At 43.6% G+C, this 16,617-nt stretch overlaps 3 protein-coding genes across 4 annotated transcripts in view; 1 reads left to right on the top strand and 2 right to left on the bottom strand.

Annotated features, from left to right (window-relative positions):
- The window catches only part of LOC125768433 (uncharacterized), a 64,845-nt gene extending 61,393 nt beyond the window's left edge, over positions 1-3,452 (bottom strand). Inside the window, exon 1 of the mRNA XM_049436064.1 lies at positions 3,309-3,452. The gene's annotated coding sequence lies outside the window, so the exon portion shown is untranslated. The remainder of the gene's footprint in view (positions 1-3,308) is intronic.
- A 739-nt stretch (positions 3,453-4,191) lies between these two features.
- LOC125768361 (calpain-A-like) lies at positions 4,192-8,236 on the top strand. The gene is made up of 4 exons (XM_049435902.1): positions 4,192-5,072; positions 5,799-6,461; positions 6,523-7,981; positions 8,053-8,236. The coding sequence occupies exons 1-4, from the start codon at positions 4,950-4,952 to the stop codon at positions 8,076-8,078; spliced, it is 2,271 nt and encodes a 756-aa protein (XP_049291859.1). The 5' UTR covers positions 4,192-4,949; the 3' UTR covers positions 8,079-8,236.
- A 45-nt stretch (positions 8,237-8,281) lies between these two features.
- On the bottom strand, positions 8,282-15,268 carry LOC125768358 (calpain-A-like). 2 transcript variants are annotated; one of them, XM_049435889.1, is made up of 6 exons: positions 14,514-15,268; positions 9,956-11,491; positions 9,578-9,634; positions 9,071-9,464; positions 8,673-8,999; positions 8,282-8,592 (listed from the first exon to the last, which is right to left on the bottom strand). In XM_049435889.1, the coding sequence occupies exons 1-6, from the start codon at positions 14,694-14,696 to the stop codon at positions 8,507-8,509; spliced, it is 2,583 nt and encodes an 860-aa protein (XP_049291846.1). In that variant the 5' UTR covers positions 14,697-15,268; the 3' UTR covers positions 8,282-8,506. The 2 variants fall into 2 exon arrangements, with proteins under 2 accessions (XP_049291846.1, XP_049291847.1); XM_049435890.1 differs by lacking the exon at positions 9,578-9,634.
- Positions 15,269-16,617: the final 1,349 nt, after the last annotated feature.

Raw genomic sequence — 16,617 nt, 5'->3', positions numbered from 1 at the left:
AACACACCCGTTGTTATTGCTCGCAGATTGCAGCAGGCACTGTTTTTGCAAACCTTTCCTCGCTTTCACGGCCTGCTGCTGCTGCTGCTACCTGATTGGGGATGCTTTTTCACAGTTGAACCGAACCCAGTCACTACCGAAAAGCGCACGAATACATCCACACCCAGATTAGGACGCCCAGCATCAGCTTCTTCGAGCGCAAATGCAAGTAAGGCGAATGAAGAATGAAGTCGCATGGAAGGGTGGAAAGATGCAATTGAAATCTAATCATAAAATGTGTTGTTTTGCATAGTCGCGAACGCACAACCCCGTGTTTGCGTGTCTGTGTATTTTGGAACAGTTTACACTTTTGTTTTATTGTAGTAAATTCAATTTGTTGAAGTGCATTCGGAGTTTCGTTTAATTCATCAGCTGCAACGTACTGGGTTTCGACGAAATTGATCTTCATATTAGAACTCCCTTTTTTTGCTGTTTTCTCCCTCATACAGCAATGTCTGTTACTCCCTAATTCTATCCGAGACGCCTTTTTTATATGTTTGCTGAAGCACATCTTTATTAAGGGCCTCTTTTCACACCTTCAACACCGTTTTGTGTACAACTCTGTATACACACACACACACACAGATTCATATACATTTTCTTGAACAAGAAGAAATGCAACCCGGCGCCAGTATACACTCACACATATCTATCCAACAAAGGGGATAAAACATTTAAAAAAAAAGCAAGACATGAAGAGCAACCTTAATTTCTTAATTATTGCACTCAGCTCAGCATGGGCGAATGACAGTCAAACCGAAAAACAATAACAAACATTTTTTTCTTTTAATCGTTCAATATCCAAAATTGCAAAAACAAAATTGAAAATAAATAATTTGTCCTCTTTTTTCCAAAAAACAATGTTTTTCTTGTCTCTCCTTATGCAGGGAAACAAATAAAATCGGAACAAACTTATCTGCCCTCTATCGATCCGTAGTGAGAACAAGAGCAAACTCACACGGAGCGAGAAAAAAAAACATTTGTCGTTTCGATGACGACACAGCGCACAGAAAGTTTGGAACTGTCAAATCAGCACGAGTACTGCGTTTTTGTTGTTATTGTTTCTCTGCTGTCATTCTATTTTTTTTTTATTAAAAAATATGTTTTCACGATAATTCGCTGCTCGGCAATTATTCTTGCCTTTTCACAGGTGTGCTGAACACTGCACCCTCTCCAATTGGAGATGCTGCTTCATCATTTTTTCATTCTCTACATTACCTAAATTATGCGTATGTTTTCTTATTCTCCTCCCGCTACCACCACACCGCCCAACACTACCTATGCTATTGTGTGTGTGAGTGTGTGCGCAGTTCTATGTGCAGAGCATATGCTGTTGAATCCTGCACAAAAACCAACACAAGCGACGTGTTGACCGGGGGTAAAGTTACTATGCCGTATGCACACACATCCATGACTTTCCTTCCTTTCATAAATGAGCGTGAAGAGAGCGAGAAAGAGAGAGAGATGTACCGCAAACCTCAAGAGATGTTTTTTTTTCGTATACACCCTTTCTATACACCCCATCCGGAGATACTGGTTTTTCTTCTTAATGTTCTTCAGATTTTTACTTTGCCTCTTTGCTAGACTTCAGCTCTAGGTCCGTCCTTTAACTTCGTGTGCACGCATGTGTGTGTGTTGGTGTGACAACAGACACAACTGTCCCGGCCATCATCAGTGGTTGCGTGATGTATGTTTTTTTCGCCGTTCTTTAAAAAGCAACAAAAAAATACCTCACAAATCGACGAATAATCAAAGCAGACACTCGAAACAATAATCCCCCTATTAGCTGGTGAGTAATAGGAACGCGAAAAATAGAACGCTAAGCCGCGTTATTCACGCACGAGCTGTCACAATCGCACACACGCACACATTGACGCACACAGCGAAGCAGATTACATTTCACTTGCAAGCAAAAACCGTGACTTTCCAAGCAAATTTGCTCGAAACGAGATCGATTTTGCATTTTTGCTCTCATCCATTCTCTCGTTCTCTCTCTCACACTCGCGCTCGCCCGTTTATTTGCTATCTCTCGCACACATTTAGGTTTTGTGGTACTCTACCAGCCCCTGTTTTCTGCACACGTCACACGTACGTCACACTTACACCGCACTCATACAGGAGATGAGATAGAGAGAAAAGAGATGTTTTTTTTCTGCCTATTTCAATTTCATCTGCTTTTGTTTCATATTTTTCATTCATTTGTTAAAACGGAGCCATATTACACACACACGCGCGCGCACGCACATGAACACACATTGAAATATCACGCGAGATGCACACACCATTTCCATTGCAAACTCTTCTTCTTCATCATTTCGCTTCGGGTTTATTCTTTCTTTCTGTTTTTCCCGTTCACCTGAGGTCTGATCTTATTCTTATTTTCAGCTCCAACGCACACACACACACACATATGCACGAGCCGTTGCCTTTCACCAGCTCCAACGTACAACCACCGCACTATGAGTAACAGCGCTAGCGTTGTATGTGTGTGCAACTTCAAGCGCAACAGAGACTGAGGACGGGTGAAAATGCTGCAAGAAGACGAAAAATCTTCCTAGCCGTTTGGCACTGTAAATTAGGAAAAACTCACTACCTATCAAAATACATGTTTGCCAAGATTGGTTCACCCATTTGCAAATTGGGAAAAGCTGTCAGAATTGCTACAACGAACAAGCTTCATCACTCAATGGTGAAAATCCGCGAGGAAAAACGGTGGCGGCATTTGGTTCCATTTATGGGCACCGTGAAAGAAAACGTCGTCGACGTTTCGGCCTGATTCCTTCGCACAAATTCGAGCACCAGCTTGCACACACACACACACACACACAGGTACACATAAGCGTACAACACGCGCGGACGTTTTTCCAAGCCTGCCTTGTTTGTCAGCCTTCCAAACTAACGCTTGGGGTCTTGCTGCGTTTCAGAACCGTTTCCATTTTCACAAACTAACCCGATCAGATCTGTTTTTTTCTTAACTGCCCGCAATAAGCGAACCAAAGGAGGTTGAAAATAATACCACACACTAGCGCCACATCAACGACAAACGAGGGCGCAACCAACAACACACAACCGAAAAGCCCGTCGTCGTCGTTTGGCTCGCCAAGGAAATGAATGGACGACGGATGAGAATGGGTGTGCGAATCTCCAACACGCGAGATGGAGCGAAACACAGCCACAAACAATCCACGAAAACGAGAAAGCACTAGCCGCGAGCGAGAACTGTGGGCTCGAGATGAAAAGCCACCGATATTGCTTTACCCAATACGCACCCGTTGCGATGGCCCCCGGGCCCAGCGTAATCGCGCAGTGATGTATGTGAATGTGCACTTGGGAAATTCGCCGTACGACGCGGATCGTGAAAATTACGCACGAGCTGCCGCTGTGTTACACCGTGGACACGGAAAAAGTCTCACTGCACTCGTTGGGTAGAAGTAGACATTTTGTTTTCACCGTTATCGAGTGAATGGTGTTTGCCTGCTCGCGCCTCGCTGTACGAAAGAGAGCATGGTGTAGCGTACGGTGACAGCGGCTGTCAAATGTCAATGTCAAAAAACGTATGTGACGTACTTTACAGTGTATTGAGCGAAAAGCCTTTTCAAATTTTGGCAATTTTGTTTTAAGTGTTGAAGGAGAACAGTTTTTAAAACGTTTTAGAAATGTTATTATCTACAAAAAATGTTCTAGTTTATGAAATAAAGAGAATGTAAAACCTGAAATCAAAATAATCATTCTCACTTGGTCTCTCTCGGAGTGGTGAGATGAGACAATACAAAGTGCCTAATGAACCGAATGAGCGTGAGAATGTGGGACGATAATTTAAATTGGCGGGTAATTACAATTACAAGTTACACCCCTGATATTTTATTTACTTTCTATTTCTTCTAAAAATATCACCTGATCACGAATTGCGTAAGTATAATGTAATAAAAATCTATCATTATTGTTATATGATATAAATACTAAATAAAACGTTCTTTTATCTGTTTGCCACGTCTACCTCTAGGTACCCAGCGATAGATGGCGTTGGTGTGTAACACCCGTTTGGTACTTCCCGCTAATATATGTATGCTTCATCCACTCTCGGAAGCAAACTCTCTGCTCTCGTGTAAAAAGGATTGATTCTCTCTTTAGCATTTTAAAACGACACGCCGCGGCAAATATTGACGGTCTCGAGCGAACAGAGTAACGGGCATACGGTTTGACCGTGGTCGTGGTCGCGGTTAACATTTTCTACGTTGCGCGGAACGCCGGTTCGCTTCGTTTGTACGGCTTTAATTCGTATCTATCAAACACGTTGGACGCCAGATTGCTATCGTTTAGTTCCAAAGCCTTTTTTTCAAGCCTTACCAGATCGAGTGGATGTTCACCGTAAATGGAGGCGCAATAATATATAGCGGATGTTGTACGATCCATATGGTGCACCGTATCAGTGTTTCCGATGTAACTGCACCTGCATTTTCATCATGATCGATGGAGGTCGCTTTGCGGTAGCTTCTCCAAGGTGATCCAGTCCCGGTGGATTGTGGCTAGAGTGTGTGCGTACGCCGGAAGTGAAACCCTGTCACGCACCAAACGTGACACATTCAAGAACTTGTTGCCATAGGGGCGAAACAGCAACATTCTTCACTGCTGTTGAGAACTAGTTTTGTTCTCCTCTCCTGCTAAAGAGATAAGACGATATGCGAATGCTCGATACGGGGTTGTGCGAATCATTCGCTGGCTAGAATCAAACCGCAACGACAACAGCCCTAGTGTAGACGTACAGTGAAGTGTTCTTGCCATACGTTTCCAGCCCAGAAACCGTCTTCAATTAATTGTGAATTGGTTAAGGTTAAACGGTTACAGTTAAGATCAGTATCATTATGTGGTGAATATAACAAAAAACCATTCTACTATACCAAGTGTTAATAATGGCCGTTAAACAGTGTTCAGACATAGTTTCACCGAACGATCAACTCAATAGTTCAAGTTCTGTGTTTCTTAGTTCTCGATCGTCAACACGCTTTTTACCGGTTACATTTGAAAATGATGAGGTAAATTTGTTTGAGGAAAACCTTCTTACCATGTGGGTCATGGTAAATAAAAGCGAAAAACAAAAATATTCCAAGGAGAAAGTTGTAAAAAATTTCCAGTACGCATCGATGGAACCATTTTGTCACAAATGTTTCATTACACAAAGGTTAACGTTTCGCTCGGTCAGGGTTATAGCAATTGGCCCTTATCGCTTTCCTCCATCCATTGTACAACGTATGGAACCACTAAGAGTGTTTGCTGATAAGTATTTGGCGGCTGATTCGTTATGTTTACACATTTGTTTAATTCGCTAATGTGCCATTGCTTGAAACGAGATTTGTAGCGTTAGTCATGAGCGAGATTTTTATGTACTCTAATCTAAGACTCAGCCCAATGCATGCTAGTTCATTTTAGAATTTTGTTTTAAATTTAAATTTTAAAATTATTGCTTCATCTAAAGCTATAAAAGTATCCAACAAACAAACCGACGATAAAGTACGGAACGATAAGGCTTAATGATCTCATTTACAGCTGCTTTGAATTATTTGGACTATTCGAATCTTCCCAATTGAAGTACTGAATTTTCTACATTGGATTTAACTACTAAGACTAATCGGAATTACAGTCAGCTACAATCAAACACTTGTGCAAACACGTGTCTCCCTCACGTGCGATACAATGGCATCTTTTTCTCCATTCTTTATCACATTCCACGATCATTAAAACTGTTTCTCAATACTTTCCAGCCTAGATACGATACCGCCAGCAATCACCAAAGCTTCTACACGTTGCAACAAAAATGTCTCACCCAGCGGCAACTTTTCGAAGATCCCGAGTTCCCCGCTTCGGACGCTTCCATTGCGATGCCCCGAATCTCAGCCGTTCGGTGGAAACGGCCGAAGGAAATTTCTCCCACTGCTCGATTCTTCGTTGACGGAGCATCCCGGCTGGACATCTGCCAGGGTGCGCTGAACGATTGCTGGTTGCTTACTGCTGCTGCCAACCTGACCGCCCATCCGTGGCTGTTCAAGCGTGTACTACCGGTGGACAACAGCTTTTCCGCTGAGCAGTACGCTGGCATTTTCCATTTTCGCTTTTGGGAGTTTGGTCAGTGGGTGGATGTCGTGATCGACGATCGGCTGCCAACAGACACCAACGGTAAGCTTCTGTTTGGTAGGTCTGCCAACGGGGACGAGTTCTGGAGCGCCTTGCTGGAGAAGGCGTACGCGAAATTTTACGGTTCGTATGGAGCGCTCGATGGTGGCACGGCACGGGAAGCTATGCAGGATCTTACCGGAGGGTTAACCGAATTTTATCAGCCCAAGAAGATGGTTGGCAGGGAGGAACAGCTGTGGGATATACTGAGAAGTGGATCCGAGATGGGATCTTTGTTTGCTTGCAACTTGAAGGTTAGATCACCAGCTCTGGTGAAGCACTGCTGCAACTAACGAGACATTTCCTTCCTTTCAGAGTGACCCAACGGGAGAAAACGTTGCTACCAAGGAGGGCCTGCTCCGTGGACATTCGTACTCCATCACAAAGGTGCACACGATCGTGGGTTTGGTGAGTGATGCCGATCATATCCGATTGCTGCGGGTACGCAACCCCTGGGGAACCGGTGTGGAATGGAACGGAAGATGGAGTGATAAGTCACGCGAATGGAAAGCTCTCAGTTCGGGCGAAAGGAAGCAAATTGGATTAACGCTTGAAAATGATGGCGAGTTCTGGATCGAGCTGAACGACTTTATGAAACAATTCGATCGACTAGAGGTTTGTCATCTTTCGCCGGAACAGCACAGCGTTGATGAAGACATGGGCGAACGGACTTCAAAGCATTACCGCTGGGAACTGAGCGCACTGGACGGTCAATGGATACGTGATACAACTGCCGGTGGCAATGTGTCGTTTCTCGATACGTTTTCAATCAACCCACAGTATACGGTGCACGTGCAGGACGGTACAGCCGCTTCCGGTGTCGTTATTGCGCTGATGCAAAAGTATCGCCGAGCGGACGCACTACCAAGCCTTACGATCGGCTTCATCGTGTACAAGGTGACGAGTGAAGATTTGCGCCAGAAACCCGTCCCGAAGACGTTCTTCCAGCAGCACGATCACGCTATCGTCGGTGGATCGATCTTTATTAATGCGCGGGAGATAAGCTGCCGGTTAACACTCGATGCCGGACTGTATCTTGTCATTCCTTCTACATTCGAACCGGGAGAAGAAGGTGATTATTTGTTGCGTATCTTCACCGCACGAGGTAACACTCTGTGCGAGAACGACGCCATTCTGTGCTTCGGCACACTCGACGATCGGGTCACTGAGCAGGGCAAATTTTTCGACACACCACGTTGGGCTTTGCTTGCGAACGCATTCTACAATCGGGCTAACGCTTACCAACAGCTGGAAACGAACTATTTGCAAGAAATTCTATGGGAGCAATTTTTCCGGCAGATCTCCACTTCAAATCAGCTACCAAGGGTGGAAGTGAAACGGACCGGTTCTTCCCCGTTGCGAAAATTCTACTCCTGTGTTATGCAGCTGTGTGCATGCTTCTGGATGCGATCGAATTCACGCAAAACCCGTCATTATTGCACCGAGGAACAACCAATTCATCGGCAAGAGTTAGAACGGATTGTTAAGCTTCTGTTAGGCCGTGTTGCTGACGGGCAGGATACGATCGGGTACGAACAGTTTCGTACGATTGTGCGTGACGTTTATCAGTGGGAAACGGTGTTCCGGTTGTACGATACGGATGGTAGCGGTACGCTGGACCGCCGGGAGTTGCGCCAAGCTTTGCGATCCTCGGGTTTCAACATAAACAATCGTATCCTGTGCAAGCTGTTGCGGATGGTTGTGGACTTAAACCGATCACAGATAGAGCTGATCGATTATGTGCTGTGTGCAGCCGAATGTCGGCATGCGATCGGTATGAAGCCGCTTCAGTATAATGCACAGAGAGTACAATAATTATAATTCTATCTGTTTTCCTATTTTTAGATGTCTTACATCAGGAGACAGCTTAAACTTCCACATCGCAGCGTGTAACGAAACCCCAACGAAAAACGCCATAAAATGCATTTAAAACTATGTAGACTTATTCCAGTAAACATGACTTAATCGTATGCTTTTGCAATCTTATTCATAACCAAAACGAATAAACTATAATACACAGCCGACTAAACCCTCCTGTTCTTTCTGTGGTCAATTAAAGATCCTTCAACATTGGTAGGTTGTATACGTCATCTTTTAGATGAAACTCTTCATTATTTGTAATGTGTATTTAAATACACCGAACACAGATAGTCAGAAACATTTAGCAAACAGTATTTGTAAAAGAAATTCGAATTATTACCTTTTGATGTGTGTGAGGTAAGGTGGTTACGCTTTGCCCAAGCCACCTAACCGCCACCATTACTGGTCCATATGTGAGAGTAACATGCTTCCGGAGTGCTCACGAGTAGATCGTTTTCGTGATCCATTCCTCCAGCGTAAACCGTGCTTCGTTTCGATTGCTTAGATCGCGCGCTTTGAAGATATCTGTGAGTAAGAAACAGAAGCTTAAATGAGTTGACTGTTTCATGTTTGCCTTTGTTTGTGTTCCACCCGCCACAACCTACCGAACATGGTACGGATCTTTACGGCACAGGTAATAAAGTCATCGAACCATATTTCGCCCTCCTTCGAACCGTACCGATGCATCAGCATGTTAATGATGTGATTGTTCAGTGTGTAACCGGCCGACTGAAGGGCAGCCCGCAGCTCGAACGGACTGATCCGTCCGCTCTGGTCATTGTCGTACTGTTTAAATACACCCTTCCAACGTGCGATATCGGCCAGCAATTTCTGGAACTCCATCAAACCAAGCTTCCCCGAACCATCCTCATCCAGCATGGCAACCATCGAGCGGCAAGCATCCTTCGAAAAGCCCGGATTAGTTGGATCCGCTAGAACAACAAGGAAAAAAGAAGTCTGTAGATGCTGCTTTTTTACAATCACACATTTCACCTTAACTTACCATGCACTTGGGAGACATTTTCACTTTGAATAAGTTCCGTCTGCTCACCGGCGCTGGCTGCAGTTCCATTCGCTTGACGTACTGGATTGTTATCTCCACCAGCAACATCACGAAATAGTTGCTGCAACATGGTCCATACACCGCAGATACTTCTTTCCAGTCCTGTCCCTGGTGCAGTGGCCGTCGTCGGTACGGATCGCTTCTCTATCGGAGTGGCACGCGTTTGGTAGGTTTGGGAGATACCTCGCGAAGCTTTAGCGATATCCTCACGGAAACAACGATCCAGCACCAGTTTAAGTTCCATCCAATCTACCTCACCGTCCGTTCCGGCCACCTCTATGAATAGCCGCTCCATGGTAGCTCTCTGTGCGTCGGTCACTCCAAGATCCGTCTCCTAAAACACACAGTACACCAATTAGTCGATGGACAACATGCCAATACACAATCGAAGGTGCAAATAGAAAGCAATTAAGAGTGAAGACATATTTGCATACAACGAACACTTACTTTTGAGGATGGTTTTGTAGGCGACCCAACTCCGACAGATGGTTTAGTTGGTGAACCCTTAGGGGAAGTAATGTTATTTACAAGAGTCATGATTTTTTCTCTGTCCGATGCTATGAACGAGTGTTTTTACGAATTCTAACAATTGGAAAATCTTGACATTGCTATTAAAGAACAATTATGTTCCTACGAGGTTGCTGACTTGAAGAGAAATACGTGTGACGGGAAAATGTTTCAAGGTTTTCATTATCCTGCTCATGAACTCTAAAACTACATCCTACAAACATGTTTTTCTACGTGCAACGTGCTGTATAAAGTACATTTCTCATTCCACAAACTATTCGTCTATAATTTGGACAACATGCTTCCCAAAATACTTACCGGCGGTGTACCAATGCCAATTGCGCTGTCATTCTCCTGCATGTTGCTAGGACATTCGGAGAACACCCGGATCATAAACTCGCCTTCCTCGTTCGGGTCAAACGTTGACGGTATGATGACGTACGATGCAGGCGGTAGTCTAAATCGGCACGTCACCTCACGCAGATTGATGAACGTGGACTTAGCCACCGACAGATGACCCGTAAAAAACTCACGAGACAGTGGTTTTCGCTGTAGATCGTTCGGCTCCACTCGATAGATCGCAAAACCGATCGTGAGACACGTGATGCCTTTGTTACGTTTAGATCTTCGATTCTTCTGGATGAGGGACACGATCATTGTGCACAGCTTCTCGTCATCATCCGCATCGGGATCGTCCAGTCGGATCACGTACTGCGGATTATGCACGAAGGTGTCCAGAAAGTTGCGACATCCGCCAGCCGTACTACCCAACACCCATTCGCCTTCGAACGCGGACTGACGCCAGGCAAAACGGCTCTCCTGCAGTGCGATAGGACAATCAGGGCTAAGGTGACACATTTCGATACGATCAAAGTATTTGCGAAAGTCTGGGAAAGACATCCAAAACTCGCCGTCCACCTCAAACGTTAACCCAATCGAACGCTTCGTGTCCTCGGTAATGAAACGCCACTCCGGCGACTTGTCACTCCATGCTCCGTTCCATTCGTTCTCGTTACCCCACGGATTTCGTAAACGAACTAGCTGAATTTTGCCCTTCACTCTGGGCGTCTCGATATCGACGGCTTGTGCCTTGGTGATGGAGTACGCGTGTCCCTTCACGAGACCCTGTGATGTGACCTGTTCCATCTCGCCTGCACCAGCCTCAATGCTGCACGCAAACATTGCATAGTTATTGCAGCCTTTCTCGATCATCTCGAACAGCGTGTCCGGAGCGTCCTTCATCTCGTAACCCTCAGTAAGTCCACCGGTAAAGTCTTCCATCGCCTCACTAGCGGATCCTCCCGACAGTGCTTCGTACGAGCCGAACAGTTTTGCGTACGCTTTCTCCAGCAGAGCACTCCAGAACTCATGCTTCGTGGATGACTTGATGTACACGAGCTGACCGCGCAATGTCGGAAGTCGATCGTCAACTACCACATCGTACCATTGGCCGAATCGCCAGAAGCGAAAGTGAAAGATACCGGCATAATCTACCCCCTTGCGGCCACCCTGTATGCGATCATTGTCGTCCGGAACGACACGGCTAAAGAGTACCGGGAAGGTGGTAAGATTTGCCGCTGCCGCCAACAGCCAGCAATCACCCAACAGTCCCTGTTGGATGTCAAACCGGGAGAACCCATCGGCATCAAACACCGCGTCCGGGCTGATTTCGTGCGGTCGCAACCACTTGTACTGGGACGGACGGCCCGAAATGGACGAATAGTGTAGCGAAGAATCATCGGCAGGAAATTCGGCATCTTCGAACAGTGTGCCCGTCCGCAGACAGTCGGTACGCAGTTTGTAGTAGTCCTGGACGTATGCCGGTCGCTGCGGATCAGGTTTCGGGTAAGCGCGCTAGAAAATAGACGAAGACGTTAATAACCCTGAAGCGAGGTGGTGATAATTGTACCCAGAGGTTAAACCTTTGAACAGTAACATCCGAGAGTCTCATTCCTCGTGTCAGAGTTTGAGGAGTGGCCAGTTATGTTTTGCGTGACGACGCTCAATGTTAAAATTAATTACATTAAACGCCAACCGGCCAATATTTGCAAGCGTTTGGCGATTTATTCTTTTACGGGCACTATTTAACACTCTGTGGAGAAGCTTTTCTATCCAGCGATGTTTAGGGGTTTTGCATATTTAAGTTGATATAAAACGCTCCTAGTTTGTAGAACTCTTCAAGGGTAATTTACGTGGAATATTTTTGTGGAATCTACTACTTATTCATCATGTTGTTATAGTTAAATTACTAACTACTGACATACGAGAAAAAATCCTTACTTTTTCATGTGTTTAGTTCATGTGTCTAGTTTAGTAAAAACGAAAATCAAATCTCTCCACATGACACTACCGATCCCCGTTAATGGAACAAAGCCATTTTAAATGTCTAGCTATTAAGCAGCATGGGTTCGATATGAATATGCGACACTATATGCAGTAGTGACACACTTATTGGATTTATTTATTTTCAAGGCTTTTACTAAAAAATATGTTTGGTTTGATCCATTAATTCATGACCTGCATTTATGATTTTTTTAAATGTATTTGTTTCATGAGGAAAGTTCTCGCAAAACTTTAGCATCATTGTTTGCGTTAAAGGACTGGATAATGAAACCTAAGAAGAGATTGAATAAGGGAAAGGTAGTTTATAGCTGTGGTAAAAAAGATAGCAACCCGTACAGTTTAAAAACCAAATGCTCAATGAAGTGCTCCTGAACAAAGGTCACAAAAGATTAGTTTTTTTTTCATATTACAACCGATATTTATCCCTTTGTGTTCTGGACAAGTCTACGAAAGTTGCAGACAGAGAATTACAGCGTCCTTCAAGCACGAAAAAAGGAACTCATTCATTGTTGTCTGTGGTCATTGTCGCCAATTGGCTTACAGAAAAAAAACATACACCTTTGAATCATCTAATAGCATTATGATCCAGCATTTCATCCAAACTCAAGCCGGCCATAAATAAGTTGCCGGCTATTGGTCGAGACATCAAATTATATCGCTGCCGGTGAGACAGAGCAAGTGGGAGTGCTTCTTTGTAATATCACTTAGTGGCCAAAAAATTCGAGAAAACCATTACCGCACGCTCACCAGCTATGAAGTTGCCCAATCAAGAGCAATCTAAGCCGTGCCGGAAAATATCGATCGGTCTGTGACCGGAGCCATGCTGGCTACATTCAAATCGAAACAGATGTCAGCATTATCAAAGTTAGTTTCATATCTTTTCCGATAAGCCACGCAACCAACCTGTTGCTCCATGTTATCTCTGTTCGAACGAGGAAACAAAAAAGACACAGCAAAGCCTTTAGCGTCCATCGATTAGTTCCGCTGGTAAAGGGAAAATATTGCATTATGTCCAATAAAGCATTTGTTGGTTCTTTGTTGCTTTGTTTAATAAACCGTTAACCGATGTTCAAACCCCATCAGACAGATTGTGACTCAATGTTCCACTGGTATTTCGCAAAAAAAAACATTCCATGTAATTACTATGTAGAACTAAACACGATTAAAATCCAACTAACATCAATGAATATCCGACAAGTAGGGAAAATCAAACGACATTGAAATTCCCATCGAAGCGTTGATTCAGAGCTACGTTCACCCACCAACACATGGCCGTGACGAATGTTTAATTGCATAAATAAACAAAGTGTCCTACTGTTATACGGCAACTACGCATACTGCTATTGACTATCGGGTGTGACAACTTGATTAACATCATTACGCGAACCTGAGGTGCGACAAATCGAACGAATTAATGAATGTGCCATGCGACAAACCAAAAGCAGATAGGAAGTAATGTTTTGTTTGCTAAAAAACTTCTTCAAAAAATGTTTTAGCCGAAGCGATTTTAAAAACGTATTTACAATTTGTACTACTTAGACCTAGAGCTGTCAAAAATTAAGTGTCATTGAAATGAACCATATAAAAATATCATTATGAAAACCCTCAAAAATACTCAAACCGAAAAACAAATATAAAAAACGCAACATAACTCCAAAGGTGTATAAATCACAACTTCTTGTTGGGAAATCATCACAAGAAGATAAGTTAAATGAACATACAACAACACAAAGCATGTCCATGGTACTTCACATCCTCGGCCTCGGTTATATGCAACCATTCTTAAGCACAAACACGCGGAAGGTCGCAATAACCGAAAACCAAAACAAAAACCGGTTTCATTTTTTTTCGGTGGGTCCAATTAGAACGGTGCTCTGGAACCTGGAAGGAGCAGTTAGCATGTACGATAAAGAACCACAACATTTTGGCCCAGCAAATGGGTACAGTAGATAGCAAGCGAATTGGATGAATAAACATTTTGGAGGTACCCGCATGCTTCTCACGAAGTGGTTTTTTTATCGCCGATAGCATCGAGTTCGGATGCTACATGGTCTTGTACGCCGGTTCGTTCACTTCCTGCCGGTCATGGTTTGTTGGTTAGAGCATGAAGGTCGAAACAAACTAACGCACTATCCGCAAAAACAAAAACAAGATGCACTGCGATTGTACGATGGAGTGAATGTTTCACGTACTATCGCGGTCGCGTACTGAGGACGTTTCAGTGATGAATATCCACAACGAACCTGCACTGGTTTGCTTTACTTGCAGCGTGTTCCATCGGCTTGCCACTACGAGAATAAATCGCACCGCGAATTGTGCTTCATCGTTTAGAGTAGGCTAAATTTAAATTAAACCGCACAGTATAATCTCTTCGCTAACCTCATAAAACATGCGACACCAAGGGGTTTTGTTTTCTTTTTCGCTTCACCTAAATTGCATAAGGAACACATGCACCACTCCTTGGGACCTCACTCTGACACGCCGTTGAGACAGGATCGTTGACAGGAATATTGCTCCAAGCACATTCACTTACGCCATTACGATCGAACTCGATCGGTAGGAAGCGCGTTCGGGATTGATGTAGCGTCGGTTTGATCATTGTCGTCGTGATGCTGCTGCTTGTCGTCGTTGGACCACTTGCGTACATTACGTTAGTGCCACGCGTTGCCTTCAGCAGCTCCTCGTTCGGCCGACCGCTTCTCGTTATGACCGGCATTATGGATGCGTTTAGAGTAAAGCTCGTTTTTTTTTCTAACCAGCAACCCTTCTACCGATCGACTGATCTTCGCACGGTACCGTGTTTGGCAAAACGGCAACCGTTTACAACCACAATCCGCCCGAACCGGCGTACGTTTGCGAACTGAATTGGAGCCGGTTGCCCGGTTCGATTGCGTGCGCAAACTTTTAAGCGTTCGGAATCGGTGTTTGTGTGCTTCGCGTCTTTGCGGTTCGTGTTCGTGGGTTCACTGTTGTCCTTTCGCGTTGCTTCTTTATTCGCGTGCGAGCGTGCGAGCGAGTGCGGAAAAATTTACGTATTATTCGTAATCTCTGCCGTTCCGGATTCGGTGGGTTCTCTTGGGGAGTACCTTTTGCAGGGAACGTTCTATCCGCGATGAATGGAGAACGGTGCAGATTAGAAGCAATGCCGGCCCGTCTCATCAAACGTGAAATGAGTACAGATTACAAGCTCTCCCGTATAGGCTGATTGAAAGAGATCGTTGCTATTATTTACCATCCTAAATGGTTGATTACTACTAAAAATGTGAAGTTGGAAAGTAATGAGATTATTATTTTTGAAACGCAAAGATTACTTTGATGAAGAAAACGAAATATAAAGAACGAAAAAGAACTATTAAATTATCTTATTGTTAGGAACTCTGACCTTTAAAACAAAATAATAAAAAATAATAATAAAAAAGCATAATCAAAGGAAATATTACAACATAAATAATATAATATAAAAATATAATATAATTAATATATTATAATATAATTGCTGATACAAAAGAAAAGAATAACAAAATACGAAATATAATGGAAATAGTTATCAAATATATAACATGGAAAAAGTTTTTTAAATCACAAAAAATATTTCAAAACCGTAGAAAAAAAAACTATTCCAACAACCTATCTTATAAAAAAGAAAAATAATTATGAAAAGATAGTATTAGTTCTAAATGCGTAAGTAAATAAAATAAAATTGATAAACATTGCACACTATTCAACTAAATGAAATAGTTACCTTTTTCCGCTGTAGATGATTTCCTCCCTAAAGGCACACCAATACACTAATCCCACGATTCCGGCGACATGCGACTGTCATAAATTCCGTCCCTATTCTCTTTTTATCGCTTTCGACCTTCTGTTTCACCCAGCGCCATCTCTCAAGTTCACGGGCGCCATTTGTTACCGGTAGGGCTCGGCTTTCTTGGCGCCCAGATGGGGGAGGCGACGTTTTCGGGGATGGGAGAAGGGAATTTTCAAAATGAAAACGCTTTCTATGCAACACAACGCCATCCGTACGACATTGTACGATGTCGTTTTTAGTTTCGTTATTTTACCACCACAAATATGCGAAGAAAAGTGTCTCCCCTTTCATGTATTATGGGTTTTTTCGCGACATGCTTTGTAGCGTAAGAATGTTTGCCAATTTTCACAAACTCACTGCATTGGTCTGGCAATCAAATGTTCACTTTGAAGTTTGTACACCACACCCTGATCGGCTTTCAGTACTAACGAACGCGTAAAAGGGTTATGGTTTCTTATTCTAGAAATGAAAATAAAGCAAAAATGGAAGCGGATCTAACTCATCTGGCATCACTTTCCCATCTCTTGAAAAAAAAGAGAGAAAATAACAGGAAGTAAAATTATCAATCGTCGTAAAAGGCGAGTCCCTCATGGTGAGTCGTCATGTACACTATATTTAAACTAGCGTCACACCAGAAACACATAATGATATTTTTGTTTTGTTGATTCCTACAGAATCCAAAAACACTAGAGCTTGGATGGAACACATGTTAAAGTCTTTCCCCCGGGTATCCAGAAAACGCTAACCAGACATTTGGCTTTATCTTTACGCGAAGGGAGAACTCGAACCGAAGGAAATCTGCCAGCAGCGTGATTTGGGTTTGAAGGTC

This window comes from Anopheles funestus, chromosome 3RL (genome assembly GCF_943734845.2).
Source record: "Anopheles funestus chromosome 3RL, idAnoFuneDA-416_04, whole genome shotgun sequence".
Taxonomy (NCBI): Eukaryota; Metazoa; Arthropoda; class Insecta; order Diptera; family Culicidae; genus Anopheles; species Anopheles funestus.
The sequence above is the reverse complement of the archived record's forward strand: the minus strand, read 5'-3'. Positions and strand labels throughout refer to the sequence as shown.

Excerpts from the sequence above, each read along its gene's own strand:
- LOC125768361 (XM_049435902.1), top strand. The coding sequence starts at position 4,950 with ATGGCCGTTAAACAGTGTTCAGACATAGTTTCACCGAACGATCAACTC. Across the intron at positions 5,073-5,798 it reads TTACATTTGAAAATGATGAG|CCTAGATACGATACCGCCAG; the intron begins GTAAATTTGTTT and ends AATACTTTCCAG. Across the intron at positions 7,982-8,052 it reads CGAATGTCGGCATGCGATCG|ATGTCTTACATCAGGAGACA; the intron begins GTATGAAGCCGC and ends TCCTATTTTTAG.
- LOC125768358 (XM_049435889.1), bottom strand. The coding sequence starts at position 14,696 with ATGCCGGTCATAACGAGAAGCGGTCGGCCGAACGAGGAGCTGCTGAAG. Across the intron at positions 11,492-14,513 it reads TCGAGTTCGATCGTAATGGC|CGCGCTTACCCGAAACCTGA; the intron begins GTAAGTGAATGT and ends TCTATTTTCTAG. Across the intron at positions 9,465-9,577 it reads CTACAAAACCATCCTCAAAA|GAGACGGATCTTGGAGTGAC; the intron begins GTAAGTGTTCGT and ends TGTGTGTTTTAG.